General features: G+C 51.3%; 1 protein-coding gene and 1 long non-coding RNA gene across 4 annotated transcripts in view; one reads left to right on the top strand and one right to left on the bottom strand.

Annotated features, from left to right (window-relative positions):
* Window positions 1-21665, bottom strand: part of LOC147650828 (uncharacterized) — a 130809-nt gene that overhangs the window by 51245 nt on the left and 57899 nt on the right. The gene's annotated exons all lie outside the window — the stretch shown is intronic.
* The window catches only part of LOC111934787 (axonemal central pair apparatus protein HYDIN-like), a 68913-nt gene that overhangs the window by 39750 nt on the left and 7498 nt on the right, over window positions 1-21665 (top strand). The window contains exons 31-58 of one of the 3 annotated variants that reach the window (XM_086848119.1): window positions 146-282; window positions 932-1053; window positions 1139-1330; window positions 1952-2104; window positions 4736-4975; window positions 5210-5381; window positions 5890-6051; window positions 6359-6532; window positions 7646-7740; window positions 8192-8320; window positions 8623-8827; window positions 9286-9424; window positions 10689-11376; window positions 11872-12015; window positions 12444-12631; window positions 12806-12988; window positions 13228-13347; window positions 14939-15098; window positions 15204-15376; window positions 15532-15730; window positions 16412-16511; window positions 17132-17231; window positions 17712-17880; window positions 18145-18383; window positions 18706-18775; window positions 19397-19601; window positions 19933-20165; window positions 20749-20897. In XM_086848119.1, coding sequence (XP_086704245.1) covers window positions 146-282; window positions 932-1053; window positions 1139-1330; window positions 1952-2104; window positions 4736-4975; window positions 5210-5381; window positions 5890-6051; window positions 6359-6532; window positions 7646-7740; window positions 8192-8320; window positions 8623-8827; window positions 9286-9424; window positions 10689-11376; window positions 11872-12015; window positions 12444-12631; window positions 12806-12988; window positions 13228-13347; window positions 14939-15098; window positions 15204-15376; window positions 15532-15730; window positions 16412-16511; window positions 17132-17231; window positions 17712-17880; window positions 18145-18383; window positions 18706-18775; window positions 19397-19601; window positions 19933-20165; window positions 20749-20897 — 5040 coding nt within the window. Of the gene's footprint in view, window positions 1-145; window positions 283-931; window positions 1054-1138; window positions 1331-1951; window positions 2105-4735; window positions 4976-5209; window positions 5415-5889; window positions 6052-6358; window positions 6533-7645; window positions 7741-8191; window positions 8321-8622; window positions 8828-9285; window positions 9425-10688; window positions 11377-11871; window positions 12016-12443; window positions 12632-12805; window positions 12989-13227; window positions 13348-14938; window positions 15099-15203; window positions 15377-15531; window positions 15731-16411; window positions 16512-17131; window positions 17232-17711; window positions 17881-18144; window positions 18384-18705; window positions 18776-19396; window positions 19602-19932; window positions 20166-20748; window positions 20898-21665 lie in introns of all 3 variants that reach the window. The other 2 variants (XM_086848120.1, XM_086848118.1) reach the window with 2 other exon arrangements.

The raw sequence follows: 21665 nt of genomic DNA on the forward strand, positions 1-21665 counted from the left end.
TGCCAGGGGGTCAGGCCTCAGGTTTCATAAACTTGAGCTGAGTTTTTAAATAAAGTGAATAAAGAAATAGCCACTTTGTTTCCTCTGTCCAGGTGGACATGTAGGCAGGCTGTGATTTAAGGACTGTCCTTACTCCTTCTTGCAGAGCTGAGCTGCGCGAGTATGTCCTGGACATGGGCACTGTCCTGAAGGGTTTCACTGAGAGACGTACTCTGGAGATCACCAACCCTGGGCAGATCCCAGTGTCCTTCCAGGTCGATGTATCTGTCCTGCAGGACACAGGTAAGCAGTGCTGGAGACACTTCCTGTGGGCATGAAGGAGGTGTCTCAGACAAACTAGCTTAAACCACTGAGCTTGGGGAGGTTTTTGAGCTTTTTCTTCTCAGTCCCCTTGCTGGGAGCTTCAGAGGCAGAATTCTCCAGTCCAGCCATGCCCAGGGACCTGGCCTGCCTACAACTGCCCTGACACTCCAGTGCAGGGGCCAGATGGGCTCATCACCCTGGTCACCTCTCACCATCTTCTGCCCTTGGCTCCCACAAGCATCGAGTTTCTTTGGGCACTCTGTGAGCTTGTTTTGCAACAAGTGTTTTGTTTTGGAAAGCTGTGTTTTGGAAGTGCTTTGTTTGGAATTCACACTGTCACAGCACTTGTATTCAGCCTTTATTGAGGAAACAGCCTGTGAGATCCTCTGGTGGATCAAAAGAGACTCCCAAAAGAGGCCTTAAGGCAAGGCTGCACTTCCATCACACAGTGGCTTGCTGTGTCCAAGGGGTGTTCAGGTGCATTCTTTAAGTTTTTTGTCCAGGTCACAGCACAGCATGGGGTTTTTCCCAGACCTCTCACCAGGACAGCTGTAAGGCCTTAACATGCTTATGACACATTTCTTATGTTTCTTGTGTATCTCAGCTGCTTTGTTTTCATCTGTTCAAGGTTTCAGAGTGAACCTGAAGGAGGTGCATTTCGGGCCCCACAGCTACACCAAGACATTTGAAGTGTGCTTTGAAAGTGCCCAGCAACCGCAGGGTGATGTGGATGTGCTGCTGCCCATAAAGGTACCACAGCTCTTGGGGCAAGCAGCAGGCTGGGCACAGCAGCAGATGTCACCTGCACCCTCTGCTGAATTCTGTCCTTCTACAGGTAACAAAGGGCCCCATGTTTCACATCCACCTCCGTGCCACTGTGTTGGAACTGTCACTCGACCTCTCCAAGAACACACTGCAGTTCTCCGATATCCTCGTTGGGCAGTGCCAGGTTGAGACAGTCCGGCTCTACAATTGGTTCCAAGTGCCCTGCAAATGGTTCATTACTGACATCAAGCCTGTTATGAAGGTAAAGCACAGGCAACATTGAACACGTAACTTCTTGGTTGAGTTTTCCTTGTATCTCTTACCTTTTCTGCTCCTGTGGCTGCCCAAGCACTTGGGTCTACGGCGTGTTTGAGGAATCTTCTGAGGGTCTAGATCAAGGCTGGTTTTCCTGGACCTGTTCTATTAGCTGCTGATTGCTTTTCTGCCATCTTCACCCATTCCTCCTCCTCTGAGGACAGAAGTTCCCTCTGCCTGCCCTGTTTACAGGTTTTTCCCTCCAGCTCTAGGCTATGGGGGCCACACTTGGTTTGGCTATATCTATCTATCTATCTATCTATCTATCTATCTATCTATCTATCTATATCTATCTATCTATCTATCTATCTATCTGATATTGTACGTGTACGTGTACATGTGTATGTGTATGTATATGTGTATTTGTATGTGTATGTATACATATATGTGTATGTGTATGTGTATGTGTATGTGTATGTATATGTATATGTATATGTATATGTATATGTATATGTATATGTATATGTATATGTATATGTATATGTATATGTATATGTATATGTACTGATATCTCTGAGGCTCTGTCCTCAAACTGAGGAGACCTCACACCATTGGTTTCTGTATCCAGAGCAATCAACTCAAATACATGACACCAGAGCAACGTCAGGAGCAGCAGGCGCTGGAGGATGAGCCCTGTCCCTTTGAAGTGACACCATCCAAAGGAACCCTTGATGCAGGAAAATGGCAGAACTTGAAAATCCAGTTTACACCCAAGGAGGAGGTGAGATTGGCAGCTGTCTGTTGCTGTGCATTGTTGTTCATTATGTATGATTCAATTACATTCTTTATTGTTAAGTTGTACCCTCTCTCCTATTGTTAATAGTTTAGTCCCAGCTGTGCCCGCCTACCCCAGTTGCCAATCCACCCTGATGCCTGCCCCTTGTTCCTGAATGTTCCCTGTTCCCCCTCCCATTAAGTTGTCAATCCTCCCTTGTGCCACTCCCCTGCCTGGACCGCCCTGTTTGGAATTCCCCTATTCTCCGAGTCCCATTGGGCCATGTGCCCCCCTCTCCTCCCCTTGTGTTCCCCACTGGTTTATGTATTATGTAATAATGCATAAACCAGCCTTGTGCTCCTCCCCTAAGTCTTCCCTATTGGGTTATTATTTGTGCACTCCCCTTGCTCTTCTCCCCTATACGAGTTGCTGTAGCCCTGTATCTTTTGTCTTTTGTCCCTGGAACCTTCAAGAGAATAAATCCTTTCTGGAAGGCACATGGAAGACCTGTCCCTTGTCCTTACTCCTGCCCTCGAGGCTGGACAGCCTGTGCCGTAGAGCATCAGCCCTAAGCTGCCCTGCTTTCCAGGGACAGCCTGCTCTGGGCTTGGTGCCGGGAGCTGGCGGGGGAAAATCCGGCACAGTGTCAGCTGTCAGCCCAGGAGGCCTGTCAGGGCTATCCCAGCCCAGGAAGCCTGTCAGGGCTATCCCAGCCCAGGAGGCCTGTCAGGGCTATCCCAGCCCAGGAGGCCTGTCAGGGCTATCCCAGCCCAGGAGGCCTGTCAGGGCTATCCCGGCCCAGGAGGCCTGTCAGGGCTATCCCAGCCCAGGAAGCCTGTCAGGGCTATCCCGGCCCAGGAGGCCTGTCAGGGCTATCCCGGCCCAGGAGGCCTGTCAGGGCTATCCCGGCCCAGGAAGCCTGTCAGGGCTATCCCGGCCCAGGAGGCCTGTCAGGGCTGTCTCGGCCCAGGAGGCCTGTCAGGGCTGTCTCGGCCCAGGAGGCCTGTCAGGGCTATCCCAGCCCAGGAAGCCTGTCAGGGCTGTCTCAGCCCAGGAAGCCTGTCAGGGCTATCCCGGCCCAGGAAGCCTGTCAGGGCTATCCCGGCCCAGGAGGCCTGTCAGGGCTATCCCAGCCCAGGAGGCCTGTCAGGGCTATCCCAGCCCAGGAGGCCTGTCAGGGCTGTCTCGGCCCAGGAGGCCTGTCAGGGCTGTCTCGGCCCAGGAGGCCTGTCAGGGCTGTCTCGGCCCAGGAGGCCTGTCAGGGCTCTCTGGAAATGAGGGCCTGCTGCAGAGAGTGTGATACGAGCTCTGCCTTCACAGGGGGCTTTCTGCAAGCCCCGTGCGGCTCTGTTCACCCCACAGAGCACTCCCAGGAGAAGTGCTCTGAAATGCCCTCAGGTATCGCTAGAGGACACGAAGTATAGCGAAGGGTTCTGACAAATCACACATACAGCAGCCAGCTTTCGTGAAGTGAAGAAGCTTTTATTTCTGGGTTTTGTTAACTCTTGTATAAGCTGTTTCGATCAGGTCACCTTAATTGTTAGACGGAACAACACCTTTTTCCTCCCATTGGTGGGACAAGAGAGAAAACACTCAGAACATCTGTGTCTTGTTTCAGAAAAGCAGACTCTTACTTACACAAACAGTCTGTAAGTGAGGAAAGATTCCCAAGACTTTCCCTTGGGAACAATCAGCTCCTGAGAGCTTGAAATTCTGTCCGGTTCAGAAATCGCGTCTACACCCAGGGAGCTTGCACAGAGAGCATCAGGGCTCTGTGGCTGCCTCTTGGCACAGGGGAGGGATGTGCCCAGCTCCCCTCAGCCTCCCCCTTGCCTGGCCCTGTTTGCAGCTGCGACACTCGGTGCAGAGCAGCTGCACACTCGCAGAGGATAATCCTGGAATGGCCGCTCTAGGCCCATCCTGCTGCACAACTGACTGGCAAAACAGCCACCAGACACCTTCCTGAGCATGGCAGGACAGTCACCTGTAGTGGTGTGCTGCCAGCAGTCAGTCCCTGGGCTCTGGCCTGCCTTCACATTCCCATGCAGCTGGGGATTCAACTTAAAAGATGGAGCATTCCCAAAAGTACTTTGCCTGTGGCCGCTGGGTCTTGGAAAGTGACAGTGTGTACCAGTATGGACACAAGTGCTTCTGTGCCCACAGACAGTCCCAGGAACATTTTAATTGCTCAAGATATGTAACCATCTTGTGTCTGGCTTTGATCAGAGCCAAACACTAAGCAGAGAAGGTGACCCTTATTTCTGGCCAGCGAGAGCTCATTTGCCTCTCTCCTGGAACTGGCGTTTGCCTGATGCAGCAGTGCCAGGACTGGGTGTGGACACTGTAACCCCAAGGGCCCTTCTCTTGACCACTGCACTCCTGCATGACTGGGTGAAAATGCCTGGCACTCCACTGTACATCCATCTGATACCCAGTACCCAGTTACAGTGCACACCAGGACTCATCCCAGTTACTCACACCCAGACACAGATGCCATAGTCCCTTGCATAAGTAAATATCTGGTTTCTGTTCACCTTGGAGGGACTGATAACACCCTGACCTTGGGGCAAGCATGGTATTTGGGGTCCTGTCACCTGGGACTTCATGGATGAGTTCTCTGCACTTTTGTCTTTTCAGAGGTCTTACCAGAATGAGCTGAAGCTTAACATTTGTGGGAGCAGGAATCACTTAAAGCTGCACCTCTCAGGACAAGGGTTGGAGCCACGGTTGGAGTTCAGTCCCCCAGCACTAAAGATGGGATGGGTGCTGGTGGACAGCGATGGGGTGGAGGCCACAGTGGTGGTGAAGAACCCATGCAACTTCCCCATTGAGTTTTACTCCCTGGATTTTGATGAGCAGTACCTTGAGGAGGAGAAGGTGAGAAGGCAGGTCTGGTCCCCGTGTACATGCTGCCCAAGCTTCACAGCACTCTAGCATTCCCAGGCTTGTGCCAGGGAGATGGAGGCAATCTCCAGGGCAAAGCCATCTCTGCTAACATGCTGTGGCAGGTTGGGAGGAAGGGAGGAGACAGAAAACGGGGTTGTTTGAGTGTGTGTGATGAAAGGTGAGAAAAGGAATCTTGCATGTGGTTTCTCTTCCCTACACACACAGATCCTGCGGATGGCAGTCGGGTCTGAGTACCAAAATACCTTTTTAATGCCTCCACGTGCCGCGGGTGGGATGCTGCCCCCAGAGGTGCTGGAAGACTATGAAGCACAGAAGAGTCTGAAGGCTCAACAGGAAGAGCTCAAGGCTATGGCAGAGGTGGAGGCCACGGCTGAGGGTGAGGCCAAGTCTATGAGCGAGGCAGCACCAGGTCAGAAAAACAGTGAGGATTTAGTGGTGTCTGTTTTGACCGTGGTCACAGCAGGGAGTCCAGCCCTTCCACCCTGGACTTGCTGTCACCTTGTTCTCCAGGGAAAGCCCATGCTTTTAGCAGCTGTCTGTTCCCCAGCTTGGTGGGGGAACTCTTGGTGAAGGGCTGTGGCATTGTCTACCAACCGTGAGAGTAGCCAAAGCAACTTCTATCTGTCTGCCCTAGACTGGGGAAATAATCAGGCTATTCCCTTGTGTCCCTTAGCCACTAAGACTAGGATTGGATGAGTTCTTCAGCCAGTAGGACCAGGTCTAATATCACTGGCTCTTTTATATTTGCACCTTCCTAGCAACAAAAAAACAAGCTCATGTTGCTTTCACTAAGTCTCCTTTCCTGGGATCTGAGGAGATGGGAAGGATGGTGAGGATCAAAGGCAGGCAGAAGGCTGACTTTTCCCCCTGGTTTTGCACTGCAGCAGAAGCTCTCACATCCTGTCCTGAGCCCATGGAGAAAGTGACTGAGGATCCTATCTCTCGGGCTGTCATGCGCCACCTGGGCATTGACCCGTCTTCAGAGAGGCGTAAAGCACAGCAGCGCAAAGGGATTGTTGTCATTGTCCATGGGTCACCCCGGGCAGGTACGTGAGCTGCAGTCCTGGGCTGCAGGGAGAGGGGCAAGCAGGAGAAACACATCCTGGTGGACCATGGTACTTAAGGCAAAGCACTCTCAGCACAGCTGAACAGGGGGTGGAGATGATCCTGTTGGCTCTAGAATTCAGAGCTTGTAACCACGCTCCAGCTGCCTTCCTCATGGCCTCCCTTGGAGGGACACTTGCTTTCCCACTGTCCTTTTAACTCTGAAATCTTGTTGGAGATTTTTCCAGGGCCTGTCCCTGTAATGCCTCCTGTGCAAGTGTCACCCAGCAGCCCTCCTCTCTCTCTCAGGAAAGACAGAGGTAGCAGCAGCCCTGTGTCACTATTACGATGCTGCCTGCTTGTCCATTGACGCCGTGGTGAAAGAGGCCATCGCCAACCATCGCAGCCAAGCAGGGCGCTGTGCCCGGGAGCTTTGCACCAAGGCTGCCATGGAGCCGAAAGGCGAAGACAAAGGTAGTCCTGGTAAGCAGAAATGCTGGACCCAGAGCCAGTGCTTGGGAAACCCACCATGACTGTCCACTTCTGCTTACTCAGAGTGGCAGTTTTTCAGTCCTTGGGTCTCTTAGGGAACATGGGTAAAGTGCATCTCTGGCTTGTCTGAAAAAACAAAAAATCATTTTTAACAGCTCAGTCAGGGGTTTTTTATAGCCCCCTTTGCTGCCATTCTTGGCACATGTTCCTTTTTCTAGGGGTGGTGAAGCACACCTGCCTCTTTCCCAAATACTTTATATTTCCTCAAAGCTGAATCAAGCTTGCTCCTCATGGGCATCAGGCAGAGCTGCTGCCCACTTGAACAAGGAAAAAGCCTTCCAAGTGGCTCAATAAGCACAAGAGGACTAACTATGAGTGTAACCTTACAAACGAGAGGAAAGGAAGGACAGCCTCCCAGAGGAATTTCCAATGAGAGACATGCTAGAGATGAGCTCTTTTCTCCAGAGATTTGCCTATGCCCACTGTCAGGTTACACAGCTCATGCACGTTGGGATGTTCTTCATGTGAGACTGGAGACTTGTATGAAATTTACTGGGCAGTTGGTACCCTGAGCCCTGCAGGGTGAGGCCAGGCCTGGCTCGGTGCAGGGGGAAGTTCGGCGCTGCTGAGTTTTGAACCTGGCTGGGTTGGGAGCTGGTGGAAGGAAGAAGACTCTGGGTCCCAGCTGGGGTTTTCCCACAGGGTGGATTTAGCTTCTGTGGAGACGGATGATACAAGTGGGGCAGGGCTGCAGGTCTCCACATGAGAATGCAGGATGGGTGCAGGGTATGGAAACAATGGCTCTGGAGAACGAATCTTTGGCTTGATCCATACGGGAACTGCTGTACAATCAGTGTCACTGGCAGGCACCGTTGTTAGGAGGGACGTAGTGCTGGCTTTAAAATCAGGTATGGGATGGCATGTTTTACCATGCTGGTAAGAGAAGCAGGGAAGGAGCTGCTTCTGGGGAGCAGTGCTGCCAGTGCCCAGAAGACTGGGGAAAAAGTGCCATGTTCCTTCCAGGGCTCAAGGTTGTGCCCATTGTGGTGAAAAGGTGCCTACTGGCTTTTCAAAGACCCCTTAAACCATCTGTCCCCTGTGCAGATAAAAAGTCTCAGACCAAGAATAAACAAGCCTCTGGGGAAAAAGTCAACAAGAAGAATGCCAAAAGCAAGAGCACTCCAGCCAGCAAACTTGAGGTAAACATGATTTGTCCTGGTTCATGCCTGGGACCTTTGCATTGTCCTTGAGATGGGCAGGGGCTGCTTACAGTGGAGGCTCTATCCCAGCCAGGGCCTGGTATGTGGGTCCATGGTGTCAAGCCCAGCTGGCAGGCTGGGCATGACTGGGGCTGGGAATGTGCTCTGGCAGAAAACTCCACTGTTTCTCAGTGGTTTGCTGGCAAAGTGTGTTCCTGGCTAGTGTGACTGCACGCAGTGAGCAAAGTGCTGGGAGGCTGCACTAGGGGCTTGCAAGTTTGGGTCTCAGCTGGCCAAGGGATGGGCTCTCCAGGACCATCCCCTGGAGCCCCTGCACTGCAGGGCTGTTCTGGTCTCCATTGGTGAGGAACCCCAGCTCCAAGCCCAGCAGTGGGAGTTGTTTGGGGCTTTCCACCGTGGTTTATTTTCCTTACAATGGTCCACATTACAGTTCACAGTTTCCACTGCTCCTGCGCCGCAGCAGCTGAACATCATCAGCAGTCATGGCGAAGAGCTGAACTGCTTGAGCTGTGTGCTGCCTGAGGACCTGCTGGTGGACATCCTCTGTGAGAGACTGAAGGTGTGTGGGGTGGGGGGAAAGGAGACATTCCTGCTCCAGAGAGACAGGCACTGAGGTACAACTCGGAGAGGAGGAGGAGGAGGTGGTCTGTACCTGCTGCTGGAGGATCCTGGACTGTGTGCAGGGAACCCTGGGGGAAACTGCAGATGCCCGTTGTTGGCAGAGCCTAAGGACAGATCCAAGCTGCTCTTAGCTAATGCACTTGGAACAAGGGCAGCTGGTGCCTTGTGACATCTGGGTTTACTGTCCAGCTGCGAGCCCCCTGCGTGCAACGACTGACTTACTCTTCCCTTTATTTGCAGAGTAATGACTGCTACAAGGGAGTGGTTTTTGATGGCTTGGAGAGCCTCTTCACAAGCAGCCTGGAATCTTCCCTGCTCTGTGTACTCAAAGCTGTCAAGAATCGTCGTCATATCTTCATGGTGAACCTGCATCATGATTATGCTTCTTGCAAAGCCCAGGAAGAAGCTAAAAGAAAGAGGGAGGAAGCTAAAAGAGAGGAGGAAGGTGAGATACCTCCGTTCCTCTCAAATCTCTCTCAAGCCCTCAGCCTTATCTCTGTGTATCTGGGTTTCCAGCAGAGCTTGTAAGAAATGTTTCTATTAATCTTTCCACCTTCTGGCTCAGTGGAATCAGCACTCATCTTAAGAGTTGCAGGAGATCAGAAGTTTTACGACTCATCCTAATCTGTAACATTAAAGCCTGGGCACAAGTGCAAGCTGCTGTAGTTCAGTGACAAACGACTGTCCCCAGCCTTGGTGCAATTAAGCCAGGCAAAGCACAGGAACTCACTGCCTGGCCATAGTTTGGGGGATTGTCTGAATTTTGGAGCAGGGATATGAGCTCCTCAACATCTCCTGGTATGATAGGCTGAGTTGGGAAAAGCTGTGAATCCTTGCAGCTGACCCAGAGCACCCAGCTCTGCTTGCAGTCACTCATGGTTTCTCCTCTGGTTTGTGCTAAAGAACTGCGGCGGGAAAAAGCTTTACAGAGGAAGATAGAACATATCTTGAAAATGGATGAGGATGAATATGATGCTCTCCCTAAGAAGAAGAAAGCACTAGTGGGTAAAATACTGGAAAGGATACTTATACGGAAGGACAGGTGAGTAAGCCTTCCATGGGTTACTGCTCAGGGTACTGTCTCTGTAGTGTAGGTAGTAGGTAGGTAGTGTCTCTGGAGGGTTTCCTTGCTCCAAGGACCCTGAACTCCGAGGTGTTTGATAGCAAAGGCCAAAAGCAACACAGAGATGGCCACTCTTAGCTCCCTGGCTTCCAAGAGAGGAGGGACCATCTTCTGTTGAGACAGAACATCTTCTTCTCTATTCTAGTGGTGAGCCCTCCTGGCTTAGATGCTGCCTGCAGGGAGCTGGGCTCTGGGCTTGCCTTGGCACTGCCTGTAGAAGTGTCTTTAAGTCCATGATGTTGATTTGCACCTTCTTCATCATCTCCCTTCTTCACCAAAACAGTGGGATTGTGGTGTGGGCAGGTGTGGGCCACAGACAAACCCTTGAGTTGGGTCCTGGTCCTGCCACAGATGAATGCAATGCTGATCTGCCAGGGTTCTCCTTATGGTGGGACACCACCCATAAAATCCCATGTCCTTTAGGCTCCCCTTCAGCTGCAGCAGTAGGCAAGCACAGGAGAAGCTCTGCTCAGCAAGGCAGCCCAGCTCAGGACACACAGGAAAAGTGTGGAGCTGGGAGGGGAGGCTGCTTAAAGTAAGCCTGTGTATCAGGACTTCTTTCAGCCCAGGCTGAAGTTGGTTTCACGGGGAGGAGATGGACAAGGCTGCTTCAAATTGCTTCCATGGCAGAGAGCACTAGTCTGTCTTGGTTCCAGCAGGAAATGTGGCTGACAAGAGCCTGTCTTGCAGGAGATGAGTTCCTGCAGCCTTTGCTTTCTGACTGATTGGATTATTCGCATTAAGGAGCAGGCTATGCCCAGGGAGAAGGGGGCTGAATGAGCTGAGTGAGAATTGTAGGAGGCATCAACAGATGTTAGCTGCTTATGTGATCTGGTTTAAACTGGGAAATCAAGAGAGGAAGGGCGTTTCCAGGCATCAGTGCTCAGCTGGGGGGATCAGCCTTTAGCAGTGGAGGTGTCTGGGTGTGCCTTAAGAGGGAGGCTGCACAGTTGAGACCTTATGATGGCAAGGCTTAGGTTTGGCTGCTCCTGGAGGTCCCCTTCTACAATTCTCCTCACTTGGATGTCCCCAACCTCTGTGGACAGAGGAAAATTCACAGAAATGGTCTCGTGGTTCTGCCTGGCCTCATGGTCAAGGATTAAGGTGCAGGGCCAGCCAGGACTAGTGAGCCCAGGTTTCTGGTGGTGACTCTCAGTGATGTTTTCTGTTTTGTTTGCCGAAGGGAGAGGAAGCAGCTGGCTAAAAAGCAGCAGAAGAAGGAAATGGAGAGTGTGTCCTTGGGGAAGCAGCCTGCAACACCAGAGAAAGAGAAAAACAAATCCCCAGGGAGGAAGGAAAACAAAGCTCCAGATAGGAAGGAAACCAGAATTCCAGAGAAGGAAACCAAAATCCTAAAGATGGAAAGAAGTAAAATCCAACAGAAGTGGAAATACAAAGTCCCAAAAATGTGGAAAATTATAATCCCAAAGAAGGGGGAAACTAAAGCCTCAGAGCAGGGGGAAACCAAAATCCCAGCGGACCCAGCTGAGATGGAGAAGAACTTGATCCAGAGGTTTGAGATCTATGAGTCATCACAGCAGAATGTTATGCAGGTTTTCTCCTACTGGAACAGGGTTCAGGGTACTGTGCAGTTACCTGTGATTCAAAAGGGAAACAAGTCCCAGCCTTCATCTGAAATCAAAGGTCAGAAGAGCAGTAAGCCTCAGGAGAAGGTGGAGAAGAAGCCTGAACAAAAACAGGGAGACCAAAGGAGTCTTCAGTCATCTCATCTGGAGACACCAAGCAAAGTTACAGAAGAGGCAGTCAGAGATAAGCATGTCGGGGTGCCATGCCTGGACATCCAGGTCACAAATCCAAAGGCCATGATTAGGGAGATCCTGAGGAAAGGGAGGCTGCCAACAGAAGACCAGGTAAAAACCCCTGCAAGGCTCAGATCTTGAGCTTGCTGTGACTTTGGACCCTGGAGCATTGTGTCCTCCCAGGTGAAAATGGCACAGAGCCTTGATGGTCCAGGCCCTTGATGATGTTCCACAGTGACTCTGTAGCATCTGTGTGGATGGGGAGGTTATCACCATCCCTCAGATGGGCAGAAAGTGGGAGAGCTCTGTGTACAAGTATCCCATCTGTTCAGAGTCTCCCAGCCTGGAGATTGTTATGAACAGTCCCAGGACAGGGCAGCTCATGGTCATTGTTTTCTTCAGCTGAGTCACTCGGGAGAGTTTTGTCTGCCAGTACCGCTTGTAGCTCTTGCCTCTGCTTTTCAGGCTGCTCACTCCACTGGGCATAACAAAGCACTTGTACTTCATATAAATCAAAAACCCCATTGCCTAAAGCTCAGTGCCTTTAAAGGAGTTGTGAGGATGAAGGTGACAGAAGTATAAACAGGATTTTCTCTTCTGTTTTAGATGCTGAAATATTTGGGACTGCATCCCAAAGAGCCTCGCCTTCCCCCTGCTGCTGTCCTCTCCATAGTCGACTACCCAGAGGAGCGGCTGGGCTCTGCAGAGCTTGTGAAGCCCTTCACCATTGCTGCACCAGAAGACAATCTGGTGGGTACTGCAGGGTGCTGGCACTGAAGGTGCCAGGGCAGGGACCAGGCTAGATGGGGGCTTGGGGGACAGGTTGGATGGAAAAGGATCATTGTGGAGAGGTAATGAAGATGTGATGGGGCCCCGTGTCTGCAGGTCTCCTTTCTGTCAGGGATGTGACAATATGGACAGCTCTGCTGGGGACAGAGCAGTTCTGTAAGACAAGAGGGAAAAAAATCACTTTAAACCATCAACTTCCTTTGAGGAGAGGATCCTGAGTGAGAAGGGTTGTCCTAGGTAAAACAAACACCAATAAGGAAGACCAAGTTCATGGGAGGTGGACTCATTTATTTATTCTCTCTTCCAGTGGTGAACAAACCCCCATTTTGCTTTCCAGGATGGGGATGTCTCAGGGCTCACCTCTCCCTCCCCTTTCTCTCTCCCCTTAGGCCGAGGCCCCAGATGAGAAGGGCAGTTCTGCTGAGGGCCAGCCAAAGAAGGGTAAAGCAGCCAGCAGTGACAAGTCTACAAAGAAGAACCAGGTCTCTACAGAGAGAACAGAAAGTCCCCGGGATTCCTCCACAACAAGATTGAAAAGTGCGCTGAAAAGTGCCTCAATCCCCACAGAATTCCTCAGGTGAGCTGCATGGGAGGAGGTGATGCCTCTGCTTCTTGGTCCTCTTGCCAAACAAGGTCCATCGTCCCCAGCTCCGCAGGGACCCTGTGCCAGTTCCTCCATGGGATGGCCAGTGCACCCTCCTTGTTTCATTTGCTCCTCAGCAATGTCTGAAGCCTCCTCTTTAATTGCCAGGCTGAAACGGTACCGCTGGATAGTGCCTGCCCTCGGTGAGGTGGAACTGAAGGTCCACTTCTCCACCAAAAAGCCGGGGAAGTTTGAGCAGACGCTGAGGTTTGAGCTGATGGGGACAAAGCGGCAGTACGAGCTGCCCTGCAGTGGCACCGGCCTGTACCCCAGCATCAGCCAGAACCCACGGTAAGGCTGGCCCCTGGCAGCCTCCCACACTGCTGCCCCCGAGCTCACAGCCAGGGCTGCTCCTTGGGCATTCTGGCCTGGGCACATGGTGCTGCCTGATGTCACCCAGCATCTCTTTCTGTGCTGGGAGCTGGGGAAGGCAGATGGTACCTGAGCCACCAGGATGGGTTATGGCTTTCTGATTGCATTGTCTACTTGGAGCATCTCATAGCTCCTCCTTCCCCACTTTCTCTGCCCAGGCTGGTGTTTCCACAGTGGAGAGAGACCATGGAGGAGGGTGAAATCATCTTCAAGGAGTATGTTGAGAGCACCAAGCAATTCCACTTTGGACCGCTGCTGTGTGGGAAATCAAGAGAGTGGTAGGTGCTCCCTGCTGGCCTTTGTACTTTTCTGGACACGCTTGGAGACATGCTGTGCTGGTGGCACAGTCCAGGGCAGTCCCCAGCAGAGTCCTGGCACACACATGGGTTTGAAGGAACACACAGATCTGTGAACTTGAGCAGATAAGAGGCAAATGAGCCTTGGAGGAGCTGCTCTGCCTGCCTAGTGGCTGCCTTGGTGGCCAGAGCCACATGCTGTTGCCAGTCCAAGGTGACTTCACATCTCAGCTTCACCCCTTAGAAAATAACGTTTATGGTGTTTTTTGAAGTGCCTTGACCGCTGCAGGTAGCCTGTTTGAGCAATTATTCTGTAGATGGTTTTGTAAACCTTTCATTAATCTGTAATTATTAATAAGATTTTATTATTGACCTGCCAATAGGTGTCAGGGGGAACGTACAGCAGGAATTACTTTTCCTGTAATGACATTGCATCATCACTGCTGGATAAAGTCTTCCTGAACACATTGTCATTGAAGCTATTGTGTATTTCTACTTTTACTGTCACTTTTTAAAAATAATATTAAGTTCTTGTCTTCATGGGAGCTCTGGAGTGCTGGGGCTATTTTGACAACCCAAAGGAATGAAATCAAAATAGTTTAAAAAACAGACAATCTTTAGCCAAGTTGATGGATGGTCTGGGATTTCTGTTTGCCTCTTTAACCCTTTCACTCCAAAGTAATTTCCACACCTGAGAGAAGGGCCATTTGTTATCTTCCTGCATTCCTCTTGGGAATTGATGCTTTATATTTCTTTCTCAGACTTTGAGCTAACCCATGAAATTCAAAGAAGTTTCATGGCTTTTTATGAAAGCGATTAGCTAAACTCTTCTTCCAAAAGCCTTTCTTTATACCCTGCAGGGAAGGCACCCCAAGAAAGAAGGGGAAAGAGCCCATGTGCCTGGTGTACTGGTATTTTCTAGGCACCTTTGAATTTATGTGTCGTTCTAATTGGGAACGGCGGGAAAGAACGACACGGACTCTCAAGGGAGTCACAACAGGACATTCCTCTAGTTTATTGCTCTAGGCTTGTCTTATAGACAGATACGTGGAAAGTACAGAAAGGAAACTCTAATTGGTTAGCAAAGTGCTACATCACCATCATTGGTCAGTGGGGCTCACTACACCCCTGACTTTCTCCTGCAAGGAAAACAAGAGGACAGACAAGCAGCACCTGGCAGTTGTTTTCTGTCTCTGAGGATTGTTTTGAAATCCTCCTATGAATTTCTCAGGCTAGCTTCTCAGGCAGGACTGATAGTCCATGGGGCCTGCAGTTTCTGCAGCTCTCTGCAGCCTGCTCCAAAGCTAGCATCCATATTTATGTTGTATCAAAAACTCTTGAAGTGGCCTGAGCATCATCAGGCTTCTGGGGTGGAGGCACCAAGTACAGGGGAAGGCATCAAAGTCAGGCAAGGATGAGCACATGCCCATGCCCCTGGCTGGGATCCACTTCCCTCACATGTTTGTTAGAACAGGGTCTTCCAGCACTGCTTCCTCGGGTGCACACGGTGCTTTCCTCGATGCGTGGCAAAGGCAACAGTCTCCTCTGCAGCCTTTTCCCCTTTTGTGGACAGGTACAAGGCCCAGAACTGTCCTGCCAACTCGGAGAATATAACCATCCTCAACAACTCCCCCATGGACGTAGAGGTCCAGTTCTTCTTTGAGGATGATGAGAAAGCAGAGACATTCCTTCTGGACCCTCCCAGCATGACCCTGAAACCAAAGGAGAAGCAGGTAGGAGAGGGCCAGGTAGAGCAGGCACCGTAGAAGTGCCCAGGAGCTGCTGCTCCTGCTCACACACAGAGCTCTTTCTATTTCTTTCCATGGGGCTGGGTCCAGGAGCTGACCATTTGGGCATACCCCACTTCCCCTGGCTTCCTGGAAGACAAACTCATCTGCTGCATTGACAAGAACCCAGAGCCAGTGGTCTTCAGCGTGTGCTGCCATGGGGTGCACGTGAAGCTGGAGGTCAGCCCCCTGGAGCTGTCTTTTGACAAGCTGCTTCTGCACAGGTCAGTCATCCCACACACACTCCAAGACTTGTGACAAAGACAAAACGTTTGACTCTGCTTTCCAGGGCTCGGATGGAGCTGCTCCAGGTTGCATTCAGTGGCGAGGCTGGAGTGACCAGCCAGCAGCTGATGCCAAGTGCCTCCTGTCTCTGCAGGACTGACAGCAGGACCTTGGTCCTGAAAAACAACACCCTACTGCCCATGGCCTGGCAGCTCAGTGGGCTGGATGACCTTGTTGAGGACTTCTCCTTGTCCCAAGATAACGGCACCATTGATCCTGGCTCAGAGATGGAAGTGACAGTGGATTTCGAGGCCCAGCAGATTGGCAACATTGAGAAGACCCTCCGACTAGAGGTGAGAGGGACGGTGCCCTGCCTGGCAGAGCAGGGCACAGGGGGCAGCCACGTGCTCTTAGGGACAGAGTCAGGAAGAGCTGCTCCTGACAGACACGAGGGTGCTGTGACCCCAACTTCAGCCTCTACACAGCGTTTGCCAGAACGTGCAGTGCATCCACATCCCCCCAGATAACCACACACTGCACCCTGAGCCTGTAGCACAACCACCTTGTCCCTGTGAATGGTCGAAGGTTGCTTGGTTGTACAGACTGCAGCGTGATCTCTGCATTCCTCTTGGGCTTTGTCTGAACCTCTTGCATAATGCAACGCTCTCCCCCTGGGATTTTGTTCCCCATGGCTTAGGGGCTGCATTTCAGAGAGGGTGCTAGGTGATTGGAGAGGGTTGTCAATGCCACCTGCTCTGAGACACCTCACATTTCCTGTGGTTGTTCTTACATCCCTGTGCCTCTCAAGGATGCTTTCCCTGCTGTAGCAGTGCTGAGTTGGGCTGATGGGGTTTTTTACTGCAGCAGAATCCCACTGGGGCAGCCCATGAGATGAACAGGTTAGCAAAGTTTGGGTGTCCACCAACACTTTTGAAGCTGGGGAGGCCATAGGGGAAGCAGCCAACAGAGATAAGGACTTAGAGGCTGTCTACCAAAAGAATAATCTGAACAGTGTTTGTTTCTTGCTGCCTCAGGTTTCAGATACAGAAAACATCCTGGGGATTGTTCAGGCTGAAAACATCATAATCTCTGCAGAGGTCTATGATGTTTTCCTGAGCATGGACCTACCTGAAGGTCAGTGGATGTCTCCCAAACAAAGCAGTGCAGGTGCACTGCATTACCTTGGGAGGTGGGAGACCAAAGCACGTAGGATTAGATGGAACGGGACGGGACGGGACGAGACGGGACGGGACGGGACGGGACGGGACGGGACGGGACGGGACGGGACGGGATGGGATGGGATGGGATGGGATGGGATGGGACGGGATGGGATGCAAGAATAGCATGGATACATAAAGCACGTAGCCTGCAAGCTGTGTGAAATAAAGCAGCCTTAAGTCTGTCCCCTCTGAACTTTGAAATGTGCAGCTTCATGTGCAGGTTGGTTTTGGGGGCTTTGAAACAACAGTAACATGAACAAGCATTTGGTAACTGCCACACTCTCAGCACAGCATACAAAGCAATTGGATTTGTGCTGGAAGCAAGGAAATGGAAGCCGAGCTCCTTAGCTACTAAGCGTGCAGATATTTTGAGTAAGAAGAGAAAGGGCAGACAAGTAGCTGGAAAACACTTCCAAGAACAGAAACTTGCTGAAAAGGGTTTTGTGCCAGGACCTCCATGTAGCTTGGGACCTGGTGTATTCTGCAGCAGCTCACAAATACCATGTCTGACATTGCTCTGCGGGTTTTCTGCAGGTCCAGAAGGAGGCTTGGAATTTGGAACCATTAATGTCCTGGATAATGTGAAGAAAGTCCTGACTCTAAAGAACAAAGGGATATACAACATTGAGTACAGGTGAGTCCAGCTGCCTGGTGGTGAGCATTTCCTCAGGTTCCCAGGCCTGCATTCTCCCTCTGTCAATGGCTAGAACCTGTTTCCATGCTGGCTACCTCATGGTAAATACAAAACCTGGGCTCTCTAATCTCCACTATTTTACCAGAGAATGCAGTCACAAACCAGCAGTTCTCCAGAGCTCAGCAGGAACCCAAAGGAGAGCTCCAGAAATTTCAGCCACTGAAATTCATAACCTTTCTTTGATGGTCACCTCCTTTCTCCTTCTGAGACTCTGTAAAAGAGTGAATGAAAAGTTTTGGTGTCAAGGTTTCTTGCAGTAACCTTGTGATTGTCTGCACTCTCTGTCAAGATCCAGGATTCCCTGAGCAGACCTGCACTCTCCCTTTTCTTTTTTTTATGGTCCTATGCAAAGTCCTGGCTGTGCTGGTGGAACCTCTACTTTTAACTGCAGAGATCTCCATTCCTTCCCTTTCTCCCCAGATTCATACTGAAGGGTGCAGGTCCCAGGATGCGAGACTTGGCATCCCACTTCACTGTCAAGCCTCAGTCGGGCAAGCTGATCGCCTCCCAGCCTGGTGTGAATATTGAGATGTTTTTCCACCCCACAAGGGAAATCCTCCTCAAGAACAACCCCATCCTGTACTGCCAGGTGAGCTGCCTGGGCCAGGCTGTGTTACCACACAGTGTTTTGGGAGCATAAACAGGATAGGTGTCTAATGGAAGGAGAATCCTCTCTCCTACATACACAAAGTCTTTCAGAACCATTTGGGAGGCTTCCTAAGTGGAGCTGAGAATCTGACTCTGGAGGATGTGTTTAAACAGGGATGGGTGAACTGATGGAGGCCTGGGGTGGAGGCTGGGAACTGGGGTAGAGGCTGGCCTCTTTGTTTACCACCCCTTCCTGTGGACACAGGTGACAGATGCCATCTCAGGGGAAGGAGGCCAGACTGTTGCCAACATCCCAGTGAAGGTGTCGGCAAAGGCTGTGTACAGCAAGTTCAGTATTGAGCCTGCCTCACCCATCAATTTCGGTGCCCTGCTGAAGGGCAGCAAGAAGACCCAGATTGTTGTGCTGGAGAACAAAGGCATGCTCAGCTTCAAATTCCGCATCCAACAAGCACCTGAGGATGCATCTTCATTGGAAGGCAAAAGGTACGAGAAGCCCTGCACCACCCTTCCTGCCTGAGGAGGCACCACCCCACGGCTGGTATGTGGCAGGCAGCCAGGAGACCTGGGCTGTCGCCCATTTGCATCCCTGCCTTGGGGAGAGGGAGCAAAAACACTCCTTAGTATCCCCATGTGTAGTAGGAATCTGGTGACAGAGCTGCTCTGTCCAGCAATGGGTGCTGCAGGCTGCTCTCTGGGAACCCTCTGGAGCAGGAAGGCTTTCCTCTGTGAGGAGGAAGGCCAGCTTTGGCCTCAGAGAAAGGCAGGGGAGCTCAGCATGACAGATACCTCTGCTTTCTCCTCTCAGTTCAAAGCCAGGGGAATCTGCTCCATCGGCTACAAAGCGCTCAGCAGGAAGGAAATCAAGTTTGACACAGGTGGGTGACTCCTGCTCCCCAACAGTGCTGCTGCTGCAGGGGATGTGAGAAGATGCTGCTGTGCCCAGGCTGGGGACTCATCTCCATAGGGTGGGACGTGGTCTGCAGGATGGAGTCCAGGATCTGCTCAGTCCCACTGACAGTCCTGTACTCTGGCTCTGACCTGCAGTTGTGGGGTCAACAGAGGGGAGCAGGTGTGTGATAGCTGCTGGCCAGCATAGATCTGTGAACACCACAGAAGCAAAAACATCCCCCCCTGAACTCCCAGTCCACAGAGCTCAGACAACATTGCTTTTTCTTCTTCCCAGTCCCCTACCTCTCCCATCACTTCTCACAGCTACTTCTGCTCTCCTGTGTTACCTCTGGAGGCTGAGGATCACAGCTACCCATCTTCATTCTTTACACTCAATCTCCTTTCTCTCTGCCACTTGGGACTGGTTGCAGCTCCTCTTGGCTTGTTGGTCTCAGCCTGGGGCTGCCTTTGGGCCATGGAGTCATCTTTCCCTGCCCTGGGACTGGCTGCTTGGGCCCAGCTGGAGGCCAAGGCAGGACATAACTCTTTGCTGGGGTGCTCAAGGCACAGCTGTTAGCCGTCAGCCTCTCCTGGAACTTTTTCTGCAGGGTCACCTCAATCTTGGCATGTTCACGGTGTCCCCTTGCTCCGGCTCCATCGCTCCGTGGGGCCAGCAGAGGATCACAGTGGAGTGCCTCGCAGGGCAGGAGGGGACTTGTGAGGAGCAGCTCTACATAGACATCGTGGGCAGAGACCGCAAGGAGAATCCCCTGGGCATTCCCTTTACTCTGACTGCCGAGTCCTGCCTGCCAGGTACGTACTGTCCACAGGTTCCCTTGGCCAGACCTGCTGCTGATCAGCACCTAAACTTGCTGCATGGATAGGGAGGCATGTTAGCCCTGGTGTCCCACCTCGAAACCCTCAGAGGTTCCAGCCCTCTTCAAGTCAGTGGACTCATCCCTCCCAGGCTGAGAGGGACTGAGGCTGACTGAGCTCCATCCTCATAGCCAACTCCTCCATCCAAGGCTGCCTTTAACAGTCGCCTGGGCACAAAGAGTTTACCAAGCCTTCTGAAAGGCCAGCAGGGCCCAGAGAAATTCATCAGGGAGACTTCTCCATGCTCATCCCTCTGGTCTGTCCACAGCATTTGTTGAGGATGTCTTGTTGATCTTCGAGGAGTACCCAATCTGCAGCAGCATCAACCTCAACCGCAAGCTGCTCTCAGTGAACGGTGTGGGCCTCTTCGTCAGAGATGAGAACAAATTCATCTTCAGCAAGGTTCTGGTTGGGCAAGAGGGTGAAGCTCATTTCAATATCTACAATGCAACTGGTCTGTCATGTGACGTGGTCCTCTCCATCAAACCCCAGCCTGGACAGGTAAGAACAGGAGGCCAAGGTGATGGTTGTCCTCTAAGGGCCATGGGAGAGCCTGTTTTGTTCTCCAGATGCATTGCTTCCTGTGGCCCAGACTAGCTCAGTGTAGGTCAAACTTCAGGGCAGAGCAGCAGAGCCAGGGAACAGTTGTGTTCAATTCTCATGTCTTGGGCAAGGTTTTGGCTCACACCTCTGGGTCTTTGGTGGGAGAAGTGAATCCTTCTGAACCTCTCTTGGAAGCACACTCAGAGAGGGGCTGTTGTGAACTGACATGCCAAGGCTCAAAGCAGAGCATTTCCTCAGGCTCCCTGGCTTTTCCTTCTCTTTGAAGGCCAGTTCTAGGTTATTTGCAGGGTTTTCCATGCAGTGCCCGCCTCCCTTATTTGCTGGGGCAGCTGCCAGTGCTCAAAACACACAATGCTTTAGTAGCACAAGGTCAGCATTCCTTGGGAGGGAGGGAGTCTGCCCAGGGAGGCAGGAAGGAAGACACACTGTCTGGGACTGTTCTCAGTAATGCATTTATGAATAAAGCTGTGTCGTGTTGAAAGGTGTTTTCTCCTGACACTGCTCTCTGGTTTCCCCCAAGGAAAAAAGTCCTACCGATGTTTTCAAGTTGGATCCAGTCAAGATGACTGTTCCTGGTTCATCCTATGCCGTTGCTACGGTGACCTTCACCCCACCAGATGAGCAGACCTACAACTGCACTTTCAGGGCTTGCCTTGTCATCCCAAAAAGGTAACTGAGCCTGTGAAATATTGGGGGAGGCCTCACTGGGAAGGCACAGAGCTCCTGTCAGCACTAATACTTTCAGTAGCCTTAGGCAGAGTACTTGGCATTAGAGGATCTGGGAGACAGTAACTGTTAGGGCAGAAAAATGAGGCTGATGGTTTAGCCTGTATGAGGAACTGTAAAGACAGGGAATATTAGGTAGCCAACTGGAAGTTACTGAGATGTGCTACAGCTGAACTGGTGTTTCCAAGGACAAAGGCTTAGATGAAGCAGTTTCTGTGCTAGCAAGTCAGCAGTCACAATTTCTTCTTTGTTTCTGTAACAGTAAGTGATCCTCTGTGATTCCCTGGTATTCATGAAGCTATTTATGTGAGTGATTGGAGCTGGCAGGAAAGAGGAGCCCAGTTCCTCTGCCCTGGGACCTGTGTACAGGGGCTTTGACCTGCCCTTCCTCAACCCTTTAGTGGCTGAATTGGAGCAAGAGAAGTCTAATTGCTAATAAGCAATTGCTTTTATACTGTTCTTGGAAATTATCTTTACTGATGGTGACGATGATTTATTTTTGCCTTCTTGCTTTTGTGCTGCTTTCCTGCTGTGCTTTTGCTTGTTGCCTGTGTCTCATCTCACTGCAGCCAGGGGATTTGCCATATCTTATCTGGTGCCTCATTATTTACCTGCTGTACTACACAATTCATTTAAGTTAAATTGTTTTTAGCCGTTATTGTGGAAGGCTGTGGCTCTTTGGAGCAGACTCCTCTTGTGAATGGCCCTGAG

The sequence above is a fragment of the Cyanistes caeruleus genome, chromosome 12, assembly GCF_971803275.1.
Source record: "Cyanistes caeruleus chromosome 12, bCyaCae1.hap1.1, whole genome shotgun sequence".
Lineage (NCBI taxonomy): Eukaryota > Metazoa > Chordata > Aves > Passeriformes > Paridae > Cyanistes > Cyanistes caeruleus.